Source organism: Hippocampus guttulatus, chromosome 14 (assembly GCF_054856545.1).
Source record: "Hippocampus guttulatus isolate MCC_2025c chromosome 14, RoL_Hgut_1.0, whole genome shotgun sequence".
NCBI classification, from domain to species: Eukaryota; Metazoa; Chordata; class Actinopteri; order Syngnathiformes; family Syngnathidae; genus Hippocampus; species Hippocampus guttulatus.
This window is the reverse complement of record NC_141274.1, coordinates 6,721,540-6,737,969: the sequence shown is the minus strand read 5'-3', so window position 1 is coordinate 6,737,969 and position 16,430 is coordinate 6,721,540. Positions and strand designations below refer to the sequence as shown.

Sequence of the window (16,430 nt, the reverse complement as noted above, 5' to 3'; positions counted from 1 at the left end):
TAAAGTCTCCTGCAAAATGTCTTCACATAGTTGGTGATTATTATTACCATTAATATGCATCCAGACCCTGAAATAGCAAAGCAGTCCCAAACTATGAAACCACCTGCTCCATACTTCACAGTTGGGAAGAGGTTTTCATGGTGGTGTTCTATGCTATGTCTGTTCCTTCCAAACCTTCCCACCCTCATGATGTCCTCCATTGCTTATTGTAGATTTGTCAACAAAATGTTAGCAAGCGGTAGAGAATTCTGGAAGCCACTAGCCGATACTCAAGTATTTTTCTCCACCTCAATAAGGCACCTCCGTGCTCATGGGAAGGAGACCACTCTCAGGGAGAGCAGCAGCAGTGCTGTGCCTTCTCCATTCATAGACAAACCATCCTAGCACGGACTTCTGAGCATTCAAGGGTTTCAGATACCGTACTTTAGTTCAATTCAATTGTATTTATAGAGCACTTTTGAATAGCCATCGCTGCATACAAAGTGCTGTACATGGAGCAATTTAACATATACAATAAACAATGACCCTTTCCATCTCAAAACAAGCTAAGAATTATTAATATTTCAAAATCTGTAGGTAATGGGGGAACTCTGTTGTGTGAGGCATGGTTTACATTGGTTAAGGCTAATGCTACAAACCGCAAAACTGGTGGGCGTTTCCTTGAGGGCTAGGCATCTTGAACCAACAACTCCAATCTCTCTGGGCTTCAGGGTGACTCAGATTAGTGTTTGGGGGGAAAAAATTAGCCTAATGATTCACATATTTCTTCCACTCTGCACTAAAAATGTTTAACAAAACATAATTGTTTGTGTGGTGGTAGACTGCTCGTCTGATGCGATTTAGATGAAGATCAGATCACACTGAATGACTACGTTATGTTTAGAATACGAAACGGTTCACACAGCTTTTCTTGCAACCGTATTTACTTTTGCAACACCTGAAAGCCTCAACCAAACACTTCTATCCTGAAAAACAAGGACATCCGGGGGAAGGGGGGGGGGGGGGGGGTGCTCTTGGAGGGGGTGGGGTGTTTGAGTGAACTGCTGTCTTGGCTTCCACAGTTAAAACACTCCTCACAACAGCACACCTAGACTCTAATTATACAAATGCCACAACAGCTCCGCAAGGGCTAATACCCTCACGCTAAAACTAGCGGCACTTGACACGAGCAGCCAAGTGAACTGTCATCAACTCTCCGGCGCTCTTTTCGATGTCCTGGATTATCGCACTGATGATTTACGAGGCTATTTTTACCTTTCACTCATTATGACAAAAACTGGTCATGTGGAAAAGTTGGAAACCATCATATGAAGCTCGCAGATCTAATTTGCCTCACGCGATGAAGTTAACCCTCCATAAAGTGTTGCCTTCGGAGATGGTCTGACAACAGCTTCCCTTATGCAACTAAACAATTCTTTCAAATGGATTTATTTTGACCAATCCATCGTTGCACAAGTCGTTGGCATGTATGTCCGCCTCACAGTCCCTTTGCTTTGGGTTTATATCGCGGTGTTTGGGATTACCTCTGAATTGCGGTGTTTGGGATTACCTCTGAATTCCAAAACACCAAACACAGCTCACTTGTTTTCTGGATTCGGTCATGTGATATTCACAAACTGAGCCCGTTGGCACTTGTGAAGCCATTTTCAGTCAACAGCAAGTGGCAAAATGGCTGCCCCAACCTGAACCAAGAGATGGATAAAAATGAGTGGATTTTTCTGCTTAATTCTTATTCCACAAACGGAATATTAATCAGAATACTGTGTTTAGACTAGTGGATGCACATAGGGCAGATTATTGCAGAGAACATTGTTGACTAAACTCTGTTGGGGCAGGGGGCACGTTATCTCCTTTGACATAAAAATCATGCTGAATTCTAATAATGTAAATCATCTGAATCACTGACACACAACCGTAGTTTTCTTATCCCAAATTTTACTGAAACAGTCGAGGCTTTACAAAGACAGAATTAACGGTACCCTCACTCGAGACCAAACGGTGGCCAATCGCTACGTGTTACAGGTATTATTTGTACTTACAGCAGTTAACCAAAACTGAATCCTCACCATATTGTTCATTTTGGGACTAGATCTCTAAAGCTAGCGTTCACCAGAAAAAAAGAATACAAGTTTAGCTCTTTAACGGCCACATGGCCTCATTGGGAGGTGATTTCCAGGAAAATTGATCCCACCGCAAAAAAAACAAACAAAAAAAAAAGCCGTAAAGCTGTTAACAGTGTGTCTGAAAACCTGCCATTATTATAATAAATATAAATACATCTGAGGTCTTCTACAGATAGCGAAAAGGACAAAAATAGTTCATTTCCTCAAACTGACTTCAGCCACATATATTATTTTTCAAGATAGCCAAAATAATCTGCAATTTTTGAGGGGGGTTTGAGGCAATAAGGCTCGAGTACATGTCTTCAGTTTTCACAGCTGGTGGCAAAGAAATTGTAATGAAGCTTATTGGGGAGAAATGGAGGGGCAATTTCAGGCTTGTTGACAGTCTCCAAGTGTAATGTTGCATTTCTTTGGGGAAAATGTGATGTGACGAGGCAGACAGTTCCAGGACTGATTCAGTATACGCTCGGCACCTGTTAAGTTCATATCACTCTCTTTAAAAGTCACAAGTGAATGAAGGAAAAAAATATCACAAAATGAGAAAATGGCTTCTGGGCTGCATATAGCGGACATGGAGGGAGGGGGGGGGGGCATCTTGCCTCAATAAGTAATGCAACTTTTGAACTACTTGATTGCTGGCTGCTACCCTCCCTACCCCGTCAGAATAAATTAAGATAAGGAAATATACAGACCACACTATGAGAGAGTGTTATTCAGAGTACAAAGTTTTTTTTAAGTCCCAGCCGTACTTTATAAATATGACGCCTGGCAGGCCGTGAAAGCAATTGAGGGAGTGGGAAGATAGGACGAACCGACGTCACTCCATGATGGCCCGATAAACAACAGGCTCGATGTAGTCCTCTCTGTAACGAGAGTTGATGACCCGTTGTCGTTTGGAGTTCTGTTTGACGTCGTCCTGCGAGAAGAGCTCAAAGCGCATGTCCGATGCCACCGACTGCGGAGAGAAGGGGGGGGGGGGACTTTATCGGGTTCAAACTTGTACGTGACACGCGTTCCAAAAGGACTGGGACATACCAGTCGCGACTTGACCCGTTTGGGCAGATCTTCATCTAAGGTGTACACATCTTCGCGCTTGACAGAAATTTGGGATTCATCTTCAAATTCCACCTGAAAGGTAGGAGACACGCACGTCAAGTGACCTTTTCAGCAGACTGACCGGATACGAACATACATACTTATATATACACATATACATACACACATATAGACACACACCTATACACATATACAGTACCTATACATACCTAACAAAATAACACGTATATACCGATACCTATATATCCATTTTTTTTGGTATTGGTCAATTACTTGACTTTGAAGTCAAGATGGCGCCCGAGTAGGCAGCAGTCAGCAAGTGCTCTCATGAGCCTTGCTTTTTTTGTTGTTTTTGTGTTTGTTTTGTCACTTTGTGTTTGTTGTTACGTCGTGTGGACCTGATGTAGACTTTTTTCAGCATTTTTTGGCCACGACATTCATCAAGGAGGAGACTCTGTGCTTGGTGGTTGCGCCTTCTCGGCAGCATGGGTATACCAGCACTGTTTTTGACTTGAGGAATGTCGGCGCCATTTGACTGTCGTAGCTGGACAGCGCTTGTGTCTTGCGCCTGTAATGGGCAGCACTTTTCACAGCCCCGCTTTGTTCAGCGGAGAGATCGGTGCAGTTGAACGGTCTGCGGCTGGATGGATGTAAGGCTTGAGGAGCCGACGATGAGAAGAAAGGAGCGTTAGCGCGGAGCGCCGATGCGGATTTGGAGCTAGGAGTCGCGGCTTGGAGTTTGAAGCGGATTACGTGGGACAGGAGAAGTGAACTAATCTCTTTTCGTCAATGGACGCTATAGCTTCGTGTTTGCTTTCAAAACTTAGCTTGTAGCAGACGTGTGCACATTTTCAGCATGACGTCTCTGATCCGCTGGAGAAAGGACACTTTGATCCTCTCCTCTTTCATCTATAACTGCTTCAGACAACAAAGTGTATGCAGAAAAGTGGTGAAGATTGCACGACTGTCTGTGTCCTATGTGTTGTGTTGTGTTATTTTTGTTATTTTGACTTCAAAATGGCGCTGCGAGAGTGGCTGCCTTTCCAGCAGCTCCTATATTTTGTTGTTCTACTTCTTCCTTTCATAACTTTGCTGCTGTGAATTGGGAATTTCTCCATTGCGAGACTAATTAAGATAAGAAAAGATAAGAAAACCTTTATCAGTTATCAGAATTTTTTCCTGCCAAACAATGCAATTGGTGTCAGCCCAAAAAAAAAAAATAATAAAATAAAATAAAAAATCCACATCGGTCAAGCCCTGACAAATAATCTCCACGTAATTTGATGAGAAAACACACATGCTGCAATATTATTGTCCTACCAGGTACATAGGAATAGAGTGGGACGCTACAAACTTGGCGCCGTACAACAACCCGTCAGTCCATCGCACTGACACTGCAGCACCCTCTGCAGGTGGCCCAAGTCGCGCACAGTCCCGATTCTGGCGTGAAAGAAAAGTGAACCGTCAAGACAGACTGATGTGACGGGGGGGCACGGCCAAATGATGTGTGACCGTTACGGACCTCGATATCCTCTGGGAAGAGGTTGTCGCTGTACGAGCCGTCGTCAAAGACCACCTCGTAGAAGGTGGCGGTGGTCAGTCCCACCACATCGCTGTGGTAGTAACGACCGTTTCGGTATTTACAGATCACCCTCTGTCCCACAGACAGCTCTCGCATGGAGTCCTTATTACGCTGTGGAGCACAACAGGATGTTCGTCTTAAAAAACAACTCACTCCTTTTGGGCCAGGATTAGCTTCTTTGCTCAAAAGCACATATTTTACAAGAAAACAATAGAAAATACAGTGATCCCCATACATAACATTGATGCTAGTTGGCAGCTTTGGGCGGTTACCTCAATGATAGCGTTCGCTCTGTGCCGGTGACACGTGATAAAGACAATGAACGGCCAGTCATCCGGGTGCATGAGGACACCCGCGGCCTGTGCGCAGCTGGGGTGGAACGCCGTGGAGCAGCGTCCGTGGGAGCACTGGACGCAGCAGCCCGTCGACTCCCTCTTCATCCGTTTCCTGCAGAAAACGCATTTCTGCCAAAGACAAAGAGTCACGGCAAGCAGAAGTGTCGAGGTGAAAGGTTTGAAGCCGTGGGGTGAAGAAAAAGGAAGTGCAAGGGGAAGGAAAGGAGGAGAAAGGAAACAAGCGTGTGAAAGGAAAAAAAAAGAAAAGGGGTTTCAAGGGGAGTGTGAGACCCGGACACACACAATAACATTAAACAGCTTCCTTCCAAAGTGAGACGGACTTCATATGCACTTTTTATTACACTATGATACTATTTAGAAGCCTGACTAAGGCTCCTCTGAGATTAAAAATAATGACAGTGGAGACACGGCTGACTATTGAATCCTTCTCAGACATTTACTTGCTACAATGACTCATACAAACATAACATGAAGAATATGTGCACGTCTTGGGCTGAAATTATTTGATTATAAAAAAGTTTGAAACTACATTTCTGCCTGAAAGCTTAACAGAGACTAATTTTGCCACACGGATTAATATTACTGCACCTGCACGTGTCACTCTGCATCTAAATAAGTCGGCGCGCCAGGAGAAAATCGTCCATTAAAAAAATTAATTTGCTGACACCCACGTCACTCACCAGTAGACACGTTATTGTGTTTAACAATGTCTTTACAGTTGTTGTTTTTTTTAAATCTATTACTCGATTAATCGTGTCATGGGCTAACCGGTACAATATTTGTTTCTCGAACATCTTCAATAGCCGCAGCCCAAACTTTCGGCAAATTACTTTAAGGAACGAGAATGACGTTGTGAAACCGGTTGTCAACTTTTTATCCGTTTCATAAAGTTGTTGGCATTTTGATAACTTGGTCCCCCACGCACTTTCAATTTTATGATGCGGGGGGGAAAATCATTCATGGATCTGCACGCTCTCAAGGGTTGGGACTCTTACCAGTCTGAAGCGAGGCAGTGGGATTGCAGACAGATCGATGGGACGCCGCTCTGTGATGTTTACAAAGCGGGCTTCGAGCACAGTGACGGCGCACAGCACATGAACCCACCTGCCAGTCGGACAAATATGATACCGACTCAAGACAAACAGAACAATGTCCGGGGTGCAATATTCCGCAACATCCTTTCATTATTTAGACAAGCAGACGTTGTTCAGTTAGTTTTCAAGGGTTGTTTTTACGACAATGACTCCTGGCACTTTTACCCAAAATGGAGAAAATATTTTAGGCTCAAATAAAACAACACAGACAATACGTTACATCCCTTCAAAAATAACCGCAGTGTATTTTTTTTTCATTTTAAAATGTACTAGTAAGCATTAACGTACAAGCGTATATCATACTATGAAATAAGCAGCAACAGCCAATCTTAGGAAAAAGAAAAAAAACTACAATCCATGCTCACTTTGCAGTTACATGACATGAGGCTATGAGGTGGGAGGTGAACGGCACTGAACAGCCCACTTTCTTTAGCAATTAAAATGGCAGATATGAATGCGGGGGCGATGTTGAGGCAATTCCTCCCCCTTTGACAGAAAATAAACTGTAGCCCCAGGCTGTGTCAGAAGGCCACACTGCATTATTTCTATTCCAGCCTTGGCTTTATCACTTATGTGTCTTTAAAATCCCACGAACGAGCAAACACGTCAGGTCAAACAAATACTTTAGTTGAGTACAACTGAATCACAAGGGCAGAATTGCAGTTTCGGGCGAATCTCAAGCACCAAAGTGTCATGCTGACGGCGATTGCTGGAAATAACGTACTTGTCATTGTTGGCTCTCTGCAAAGCTCCACCTCGGAGAGAACACAGACAGCAATCCTGGTGAGAGAAAAAGTGGGTTGAAGAACTGAAGGCAAAAGCCATACAAATAAGACCCATTCAACGATTGAAATTAAAACAAAACATTTGTTTGGCTCACAGATTCAAAAAGAAGATTTAGATATGCGACTGTAGTTAAAATCTCATTTCCATTGCATTGAAAGACACACGCTGTACTGCCCACTGGTGGACAAATATGTTCATTAGTGTGCATCTATTGAGCAATATTTCCAGATTGTTGCACAAAAAATGAAGCAGTAGTGCTGATAACAACAAATGAGATATAGCTTGAAAACAAAATGAGGAACAATGTATTCCACTAACAGTAACAAACAAAGGAAGGGAACACTCCCAGCAGGACAAAAATGGAGGCGCACGGCCAAGTTTACATTTGAAGTGACAAAAACAAAAAGTGCTGGAACGTTGTTGTGACTCATTTTGGGTAGATTACTGTGCTTTTTTTTTGTGTGTGTAAACGAACAAGGCAGTGATTTAACCTGAAGTGAGCAGTATGATAATATTTCTTTGAAACCATCACGCGAGTCCATGTGGAATCTCACTATGTTGAAGTGAATCTGATCTACCTAACAACCACCGACAATAAATAATTGAAAGCCCGGTGCACCGACCTCAAAGGTAGCATCAGCTTTGCAGCGAGCACACAGCCAGTCATCCTGCTCTGCTTCGTCTCGAGTTACACCGTAGCAACCTGAGCCAGACAAGAACACGTTTTATTTTATAGTATTGGGGGGGCCGACTATCTGCATTTTCCTCGAATGTCTTATCAGGAATTATTGACTTCGGGGTATGACATAGCCTCGAAGAAAAAGTGAAGCGGAGGGGAGAATTTAAAAAAAGAATTTTTTAAACAACTTACTGGTGTGTACTCGGACGCAGCATTGAGAACAGCTGACCAGCCGACTGGTGCCGTCCTCTGTGATGTGAGGGTTGGACAGCTGGCCTTCCTCGCTATCAGTGATCTTGTTGGTGTGTGTGTTGAAACACATTTCAGGGATGAGGGGTTTGGACCACTGGTGACCTTGGCGGTTCACCAACGTCACAGTGGATCTGCCGTCGCTGGCCTCTGACTAAAGAAGAACATGCCCGTTTTCTTGTTAAGACCAAATTGCTTCGTTTTGACTGACTTTGTTGTTTATGAAGTCAAATACTGTGTAGCGGCATTGCTACAACAATTAAAGAAAACATTTTCAAACATGTTTATTGGTATTTTTTGTGGGTCTGCAGCGTCTTCCGTTTCATTCATTGGGGAAGAAGATATGGGACTTTGTGATTGGATATTCAAGTGTCGTCATGTAGGCACAATTTACAGAATATAATGCACTCGACTCCAATGTCTGGTTGATATTCTAGACAGGAATGACCGTGTTGAATAACAAAAGGAAACTGACAAAGGGTTAAGACAATCCAGCTCACCTGATGATGTGTGTAGAAAAGCAGGCAAATGGAGCAGTAAGGAGCCTGTTCACCCATTCTCTTATTGTACTCCCACTCCACCTGAGGGTTTAAAGGCCAACACTGCCACAGCTGCCTTAGTGGCTTTGCCCACTCCTCTTTCTCTTCTTGCTGCACCTCCACATCCTGATACGTGTCTGCAGAGTACACTAAAGACATGTTAAAAAAGTGCTCTCTGTTGCAGCCTGTTAAGCACACTGTCGAGTGACTGAACGTCATCAGCAGGAGAAACAGAGACTGCGAGATTCAGAGAATTGCATTGACGAGTCCGTTCTCATACATGTTCACGACTCGTTCCGTTTGGCTTACCGTCATCACTGTATGTCTCTCGGAAGAGAGGGTGGTGGCGCGGAAGTTTTCGGAGCACTTCTTGTTGCTGTTGCTTGGTGACCACTGACATGCAGTAGGACTGCTCTTCTGACACCTGGTGGTGAAATTATACTTAGCAAGGCGAAACCTCATTTCCGATGGTCCTTGTCCTCTCTCAGGAGAGCCTGCGGCCAGTCACTCACAGGGCACATCGCGACAACTCTTCGGACTCAATGAACCAAAAAGCCTCTAGTGCGGGGGTGCCATGCAACACGCAAGCATGGGAGAAAATGCAAACTCCACACAAGAAGGCGGAGCAAAGAATCCAACGCCATATCTTAGAACTGCAAGTCACTTATAGTCAACGATTTATCCAAAAATAGGCTTCAAGCTGAAGTGGAAGTCAAGTCCAAAGTGTTCTTTCTAATAATACGTTCTATGTGGTATTTGGCAATACAGGACCAAATGGAAACCTGCTGAGATGGATTTAAAAAAAACTGACAGATTAACTCATTCACTCCCAAAGACGTTTTTAAACGTCTTTTCAGACTTGGTCCAGAATTGGCTGGTACTGAATGAGTTAATCAATTATGAAAATAATTGGTCGCTGCAGTCCTAAAATATATGATAGAGTGCTATTTTTGTATTATTATTATCATAGTCATTATTTATTTATTTATTTTAATGGCATTTCCAACATTTGAATGGGCAAAGATCTTTTATGGTATGAACAGGGTCAAGCATTGAATTGAACTGAAGTCTAGAGGAAGAAATAGTACACAAAGCAAGGAGCCAATTCAGCTGTTGTTGCCTTTGAGGTCGAAATGAAACATGAATACAGACCTTTCTTTTGTTTTGGTTCTTGAGCATCTCCATTTTGTCAACCTGAGGGGGCTGTGTGACGCAGGTGGGCTCAGCGTTGGCCTCCAACGCTGCATCCTGAACATCCAAAACACCTGCCGGGTGGTCCTCCTTTACAGAATGTTCCGTTTGCATGAGTTCCACATTGCCGAGAGAGATTTGAGATTCCAGCGTGGACTCGGTGCTTGCGCTGCCCGGTGCCTGAGATGCAGCCAGCGTGGGGGCTCCTGCGACCTGGAAATGACGGGGCTGATGCTCTCTGGCGTAGCTGTGCACCTGCAGCATCGTGTGAACCTGCTGTTTTTCTCGCGGGTAATTGTGCACTTGCAGGATGTCTTTTTGAGTGAGAGTCCGATGGAAGAGCAGGCTGGCCACGCCCATTTTACGGGAAGGCTGACCCGTGGCGGTCGTCCATGTTGCCGTCGCTGACAGATGACCGTTTTGGGAATGAGATGAGAATGCGGGCGGCCGAGTCTTGGTGTAGTGAGGCGTGTGTCCTGAATCGCTCGTGTTTAAGCGGTGGAACGGATCTATCAAAGTGAGCTTTGTGGGCGTCACAACCAACTTTGGTGGACCTGTCAATAAAATCAGTCTTTCATCAGTAAAAGGGGGTGGCAAACATGACAATTGTTCAAGAAAAGATCAAGCAGAGGTCAATGCCGATGAGTGACAGCGCACGAGTAAATAACAATACCTTTATTTCGCTTGCCATCTTGTGGTGTCATACGTGGTGGCAAAAGATTAAGTCTTGGCCGCTTTGCATACAGCGTGGTTTCCTCATCGATATCTTTCGAAACAACCTCGTCGGGCAGCTGCAAACACACTCTGTGTCTCTTGGTCTCGATTCTTTGCAGTGGACTAAAGAAAGAAAATTTGAGACAAGGTGAGGAAAAAAAAGTTGATCATTGTGATTAAAGGTCAGACGTGGACCCCAAGATTTGTATTTAAATTGTGTTTAATTTACTGATATCTAAAGCAGGCATCAACTGCCAGAATGGAATCCTGACAATCTCTTGGTAATCCCTTATGCATATTCGACTGTATTCCAAACAAAATGAACACTGTTAGATCAAGTATACACTTTACCGCTCCCAAATGCGGACACAGTGGCACAGATGCCCCCTTGTGTGAATTAAACATTTTTACGGGCATTTTTTTTGCCCACCAAAACCCATAGCAGTTGCGTAAGTACAACTTTTGCTGCGCATATCTTTCATAACTTCTGATTTCAACATCGATTTGTATTTACATGTGTACATAATATATCAATGCAGGGTCAGTTGTGTACACGTAATACTATGAGCGGATGATACTTTGTGATTTTTACAGCCATTGTGGCCTGCAACGAAAATAAGTTTGACAACCCTGCTAAATAAAGCCGACCGATTTCAATTTGGATCTTCACTAATGTCACGTGACAAACCTCTTTCGCTCCACATCATCCCGACCGCTATCGATGGAACACCTGCTATTATCGTAGATGAGATTAAAAGAATCGCCCAGGAATTCCTTGGCCTCTGGGGTGGGCCTGGAGTGGTCGATGGGCGCCACGTCTCGCCCTGCCAGCCACTGCTCATAGCGATCTGGCTGGAATTTCTTGACAAACACGTCCATGGAGATCTTCACCATGTCCTTGCGGCATGAGCACTGACAGAGAAAAGCACATGAACAGTATGCACATTTTTTTAATAATCAATTACCCGTAGCAGACTTTTTAAACATACTAAAAACACATTTGGATGTGCAAAATCTGCAATTTTGCAAGGGGCACAAAAGATGAACCACAATACAGAGGGGGGGAAAATTCTTGACCGAAAGCTCAAATGAATTGGGAGTATTTGACTAATTCTCACCAAAACGGCTTGCTTGCCATATTCAATCCACCGCTGTGTGGCAAAGTTGGTGGATTCGGCACAGTTGAACCCGTGGTTGAAGCCAGCATGATAAGCGTAGGGAAAAGTGACCATAAACTCACCGGCATATTGAGTAATCTAAGGGATGAGGAGGGAAAAAAAGACAAGTCAAACGATTGGGTCGGTTTCGATCATGGCAAAATGAAATGAGCCATTTAGGGACCTTTTCAAATGGAATGCCATATTTCTTCAGGATTGAAGGTGAAATCAACGTCATCTTGTGCCTCAAAAAGGCCTCGCAGGTTTGTGCGCTGCCAGAAAAGAAACCTACAGCAGACAGATGCTGACTGTTAGAACTGATAATTGTCAAATCACTTGGATGTAAAACGTTTAGATTAATATTCCACTTATGTCGTACCTTGAGCCAGACGCTCAAATCTTCTCCCGTGCTCTGGGGGGACACAGTACCTGCAGACATTCAAAATGTGTCTTGTCATTTAAGATTCAATAGTACTTTCAAGAAGCAACATTTATGACAAGCTTTTTTTCAAGTTTATTTTTTAATCATCTACCAGGATTTGGGCTCCCCGAAGTGCAAGTAATTAATGCTGTAGAGGTCCATGTCTTCAGTGTGCCATGCAAAGGTGGTCTTCCACATGCCAAAATACAAGTAGGGTGTATTCACACCCTCAATTGTGATGCCACTTTCAGATTCCACCGTGTCCAAAATGGTATTTAGATGACAAATGTTCCACTCTTTGACATCCTGGAAGAGCGCAGAAGGAAATTAAGAGAAGATAAACACATCATGTTAGCATCACACCATCTGTTTTGGGTCCATCCAGGGCATGGGAAAGTATTCGCATCACTTAACTTTTTTTGTTTTGTTTAGTTTTGTTACAACCTCATTCTAACATCGAATACATCAATTTTAAAATATAAAATGTCTCTACTCAAAATTGTACACACAACACCCCATAACAAAAATGTGAATTTTGGTGGGAAATCTTTTGAAAGTTAAAAAAAAAAACACCCCTAAATATTAAGCTCGGGCGCAAAATGTTTCCATTGACCATCCTTGAGAGTTACCTCCAGCTAAATGGAAGTTTCACTGTGATGAATACAGTGAATCTGTCTCTCTCTATAAGGTGACAGTGTTTGTCAGAGCAAAAATTAAGTATGAAGTGTTTATTTAAAAAAAAAAAAAAAAGCTGCGTCAACCTCCAAGATAAAAATGGGCTCGAGGCTCAAATCTGAAGAAGGGTGCAGAAAAATGTCTTCTGCTTTGAAGGTTCCAATGAACACAGTGGAAAGGTTAGGGAAAGATGGCCAATTGACAATGGCCAATGTCAACTGGCGGGCCAGGGGAAATGAAATGATATGCTTAACATAATCGGCAACGCCTCAACTGTCAAATGCTGATAGCCTCACAACTGTTTGAAATAAAGAAGTGTATGGTGACTGTATTGGAACATTTTACATATTGTTGGCCGCTCACATCCACATGTTCATTAGTAGGTAGCAATCTCATTAACAATCTCAGGCAGGAGATTATAACAGCATTATAACAGCAAGTGACGTTTTGGGAAGTTTCTCTTTGAACGTGTAAGTGTCTTCCCTTTTAAGTGTTAGAATCAATCCTTTGTTCTCGCCCTTTGAGTTGCAATACTAGAACAACAACAGTTCATCCATTTTTTTTTATCTTCAGTTGACACTAATCCTGTTTTATTTTGAAATAATTGTTAATGATTTAGCACCTCTGAGTTTAATGTACATTTTGAATAATTGTTTGCATGTATATTCTATTGCCCTCCTTTTAACAGAACAAAAAGTGACTTTTGAAAGACCCCATAGATCAGATCAACTCACTGGATTGTAGAGACTGCCGCCGACATCGGCCCCATATATCGGAGGATTAAATGTTACATTCTTCCAGTACTTTCTTTCCAGTTCATCAAAATCATCATAGTGAGGGCTGCAGAACCTGCAAAAATGGACAAAAGAAATGTTATTTAAAAAAAAAACAGATAAACAACTATGACGTTTACAACAAGAGAAACTGTAAAAGTGGCATGCATCTACTTTGCTTGACATACTTGTCACTGTTTGCAAGCTTGCGGAACTCTTGAACAGTCATTGACTTCTTCTGAATGTTGTACTGAGTGAAAAGGCCCGACTGGCCTGTCACCACCTGCTGAATGGGTGCAGGAATCACCAAATCGTCTATATCATCATATGAATGTCTGGGCTTCCATTCCTTTGGGGGGACCACCTAGAAGTCGGGTGGGGAAAGACGTTAGGGGATATTACTGGCTTGTCGTCCAAGAAGAGTTATTTGCCCTAAAATGTTGTAGTTGATGAGCTGCTTATTGATTGTTTGTTTTCACACTATGCCAGATTCCAAAAACACTATTTAGGAGACAAAACCAGTGCGACGCCATTGCATATAAATCATCACTGTCACTTCAAGTATAATTGTGACAAGAAATTGTTCAGCATCAAGCACATACTTTGGCCAGGCCTGCTCTGTGCGCTCCCTGTGACTCCATGTAGGCGACATAGCGGCTGAAATCCTTGAACTCCTCAACGGTGGGGTAAAATGTCATGATCCCCTTGGAGGCATTGTTTTGAGGAGCCGCGTCTGACGCCATCCCAAATTTGATGGCAAATCCTGCAGATTGTGAAAAGGGCATGAAAATATCGGAAAAAAACAGGTTGATCTGGTGTCATTTCATTGTCCTGTCCGATCATCGGAGTCTGTTGACTGCTTTTTAGTTTATTGTCCCTCACGTAGGATTAAAATAGAGCGCAATGCTTCTCACGCATTTTCTGTTACATTCCGCCCAAGAAGAAGACAACATTTCACACACCCAGCTCTCTGCCACGATTTGAAATAGTATAATTTGTCTAAAAAATATATCCTGTATCCTTATTAACATGAAGGGAGGAAAAAAAGTCACACTACTAGTTTCCAGATACACATTCAAGTTTCACACTCGCACACAACAAGGTACCGGTAATCATTATTTCAGCATTTATACTCTTAGTGACATGTTTGGTCAACACTGTCTTCAGTAATGATAAAAGGGTAGGAATTCGATATTTTTTCCTACATCTTTTCAGTAGTACACAGTGGACAGTAGACAAACAGCATGGCTACAAGACTACCAATTTTTACCGGGGTCACAGGGGCACAGTGTACATTTTTGCGGGGCACAAAGAAAATTTAAGTGTGCACTTGAATCACAATTGACTAGCGATGTAAATATTCACATTTGTACTCCTTTACACGATATTACTGATGGGAAGTGTGGAGCAGAGATTGTCAGAAACAAAACGAAAAATATGTAAGAATTGAAAAACAAACCAGCAAATGTATTATTCACACATGTGCGAGCCGATGAAAAAATGAACTTGCACTGGCTCAAATTTTAGGGACGGTCTGGATTTGTTTACCAAGGAATGCCACTAACACTTTTTTGTATTAACTATATTTTCCCCGTGCTTCAGAAATAAAATGTACTAGTCGCAAATTAAAAACAGTGCCAATACCAGCGCTTGGGCCCCTGCAAAGCACCGTATAAATAATCATTATTACGATTCATAATACCATTATAATATTCGAATTATTATTAAGGAGATGTTAACACTTCGTCTGTTGCTGATTGGTTCAAGTCCATCGTCTCTTTAACTCGACCCGATCACTTGGCTAGCGTCAGATCGGATGCTAACGCGTCCGAGCATTAGCCTTACGTATTGCAATAAGATTGTCCCCCGACAGCAATGAACATTTATTTTCCCTGTTATTTCAGCGCATCCAACATTAGCAAGAGCTATTGCTGCAATATATTAATTCTCAATGCGTTCACAAAACAGCTAGATAGTTGACACCTTACATGGGATGCGACTAATTCCCGCAAGACTATTCCTCCCAGTGATATTACATTTACACAGAAGACTGGGCGGACATGGCAAACAAAATGTCTGATCGTTCTGATAAGATGTGTTGAATAAATGTCAGGTGACAGCTATCCTACGCCCTAAACGCTATTTTATTGATTTGGTGTTTTTATTCTTCAATAATTCACGAGCGCTCCAGGAATTAAACGACACCCCAATGCAAGCACAGGCGTTAGCTGTCGTTGTAGCGGTTCGGGGCTACGAAAGCTAACAGATGAACATTTCGACTTCACAAGCTTCACGATTCGAATAAAGCCGAGAGCGGACGCGACGTTTGGTTACTCACTCTGACTCCCCCGCGGACAAAACAATCGTCACCGATGATGTTTATCTTCCGTAATCAGCAATACACATAAAAGCGAGTGACCAGTTTGGCAACTGAGAAGGACCTAAGTACAACACGAACCTCCATTACCTCAGACACAGACGCAAGACGCACGCACCTCCAATATTGTTACCACATTACGCACGGGAGACGTTCAGCCAATCAGAGCACGGAGGATGGCGACACCATCGCCTCGCACTGAAAAACAATTACTGCTCTGTGAGCTACTTGCTCTCCTTATTTCACGATAATCACGATTTCACTAATATCATAACGTTGTCTCTTTTTCTAGAGCTGTGGCTGTGTTCGGAGATGACCTAATAAGCAATTCAAACTACAGTTAACCCCCGCTATTCTCGTGAATAGTGAAAATCTACATCTTCTGTCCATCTAAAAACACATTTTCTTTGCCCCCCCCCCCCCCCCCCCCCGGCATATACTAAAAATGACTTGACACGGCCATTAAAAAATGTATGTTCATATACTGGAGCCATTGACGACTAAAATAACACAATTGCGCTTCAAAATACTGTGAATAAAGACAATTCCATTTTAAAAGCAAAAATGGTTTCTTTCACTTTCTGCTCTGCGCCAAGGTTTTTTTTAATGAACATATCACATTAATGATCCTACGTTGTTCTTGTTTTGGTTCTGAATG

The 16,430-nt window shown here is 42.8% G+C and overlaps 1 protein-coding gene across 2 annotated transcripts; it reads right to left on the bottom strand.

The window, feature by feature from the left end:
• Positions 1-1,915: 1,915 nt before the first annotated feature.
• On the bottom strand, positions 1,916-15,880 carry kdm4ab (lysine (K)-specific demethylase 4A, genome duplicate b). Of its 2 annotated transcripts, none has more exons than XM_086129278.1 (22): positions 15,734-15,880; positions 13,998-14,158; positions 13,584-13,759; positions 13,357-13,471; positions 12,060-12,253; positions 11,906-11,955; positions 11,711-11,814; positions 11,488-11,625; positions 11,058-11,281; positions 10,329-10,492; positions 9,617-10,209; positions 8,774-8,888; positions 8,426-8,613; positions 7,869-8,079; positions 7,621-7,700; positions 6,936-6,991; positions 6,113-6,221; positions 5,034-5,225; positions 4,702-4,872; positions 4,500-4,619; positions 3,159-3,251; positions 1,916-3,078 (listed from the first exon to the last, which is right to left on the bottom strand). In XM_086129278.1, exons 2-22 carry the CDS (start codon positions 14,136-14,138, stop codon positions 2,941-2,943), a joined length of 3,372 nt encoding a protein of 1,123 aa, XP_085985404.1. In that variant the 5' UTR covers positions 14,139-14,158; positions 15,734-15,880; the 3' UTR covers positions 1,916-2,940. The 2 variants fall into 2 exon arrangements, with proteins under 2 accessions (XP_085985404.1, XP_085985405.1); XM_086129279.1 differs by having other exon boundaries at positions 8,426-8,601.
• Between the last annotated feature and the right edge of the window lie 550 nt (positions 15,881-16,430).